The 1,168-nt window shown below is 40.1% G+C and overlaps 1 protein-coding gene across 1 annotated transcript; it reads left to right on the forward strand.

Annotated features, from left to right (window-relative positions):
- Nucleotides 1–244: 244 nt before the first annotated feature.
- Nucleotides 245–1,168, forward strand: Tsp_15456 (nucleolysin TIA-1). The gene is made up of 3 exons (XM_003370331.1): nucleotides 245–538; nucleotides 791–848; nucleotides 939–1,168. Exons 1-3 carry the CDS (start codon nucleotides 245–247, stop codon nucleotides 1,166–1,168), a joined length of 582 nt encoding a protein of 193 aa, XP_003370379.1.

Genomic DNA, 1,168 nt, shown 5'->3' on the forward strand with positions numbered 1-1,168 from the left:
GCCCTTCCGGACACCTAAATATTATGACTGGGGGAAGGGCTGGGCAAGAACACTTGAAGGTCTAAATCCATTGTAAAGCACGTCAGGATAGATAGCTTTGGAAGATGTATGAGATGATTGAATTGGGATTTTGGGTGGTGTTGTGTGGGGTGGGTCCTTTTTAAGCTAACATCCCAAGTGTATCGGTGAAAGGTTTTGGTACCTTCCTTCCTGGCTTCCGCAAGGACACATCTGTCAGAAACTCATGATTGGAGACGCAGGAATTGTTTCTGTGATCAAGGTGTTGGTTCTTGTTATTTTCGTTCGGCAGCGCAAAAATTTAGTAGACTTGCCGCGGTGGATTTACAGAAATTTGTCTCTGAACAACATCATTCCACATCCCCGTGGACGCAGTATTCGGGAACGGAGTAGCTGCTTTGCCGTCAGTTGGGACGGTGGGCCTCTGACGATGACGAATAATTATTCGGCAGTTTACGAGGGTTTGCCCATATTTCTTCTACCAAACACCAAGTCACTGTTGCCACCGTTGAAGTTGCAGGTATATTTCTCTCTACTGCTACTACTGTAATCAAGGACAATATTTTTGCTTTTTTTTTTTGACAATCTCACTTTTTCCTCAAAAATAGCAATTGCTGCTGTAGAATAAATATTCTCCCACGGTGGGCAGTTAATATTGTTGTTGTTGTGTTGTTTTTTAGATGTAAAAAGTATTTTTTACTTGTATACATCTGTATATATATATGTATGTATGTATGTATGTATGTATTGTATTCTGATTGTTCTTTTCAAGGAAATGCGCGTCAACTGGGCCACGTCACCGGGAACGCAGGCTAAAGTCGACACGAGCAGTAAGTTATTTGCTTATTCAATTGTTCTGATTATTATGATTAGTTTAATTTTTTCTTTTTGAATTAATTTTTGTCTATATTGCAATTTAGAACATTTTCATGTATTTGTCGGCGATTTGAGTCCTGAAATTGACAATAAAATGCTCAGAGAAGCATTTGCTCCTTATGGAGAAATTTCGTATGCGACTACCACTGGATCAGAATGGTTCGGGCTTATTCCCTTTTTGTTCTTTCTCCGGGGAGGGAAAAATGATCTCAGGATTGGCGACAGTTTGAAATCGGAAGGTTGCTTGATTTATCTAACGTATCGCACGATGTAA

The sequence above is a fragment of the Trichinella spiralis genome (genome assembly GCF_000181795.1).
Source record: "Trichinella spiralis strain ISS 195 chromosome Unknown Scfld928, whole genome shotgun sequence".
Classification (NCBI taxonomy): domain Eukaryota; kingdom Metazoa; phylum Nematoda; class Enoplea; order Trichinellida; family Trichinellidae; genus Trichinella; species Trichinella spiralis.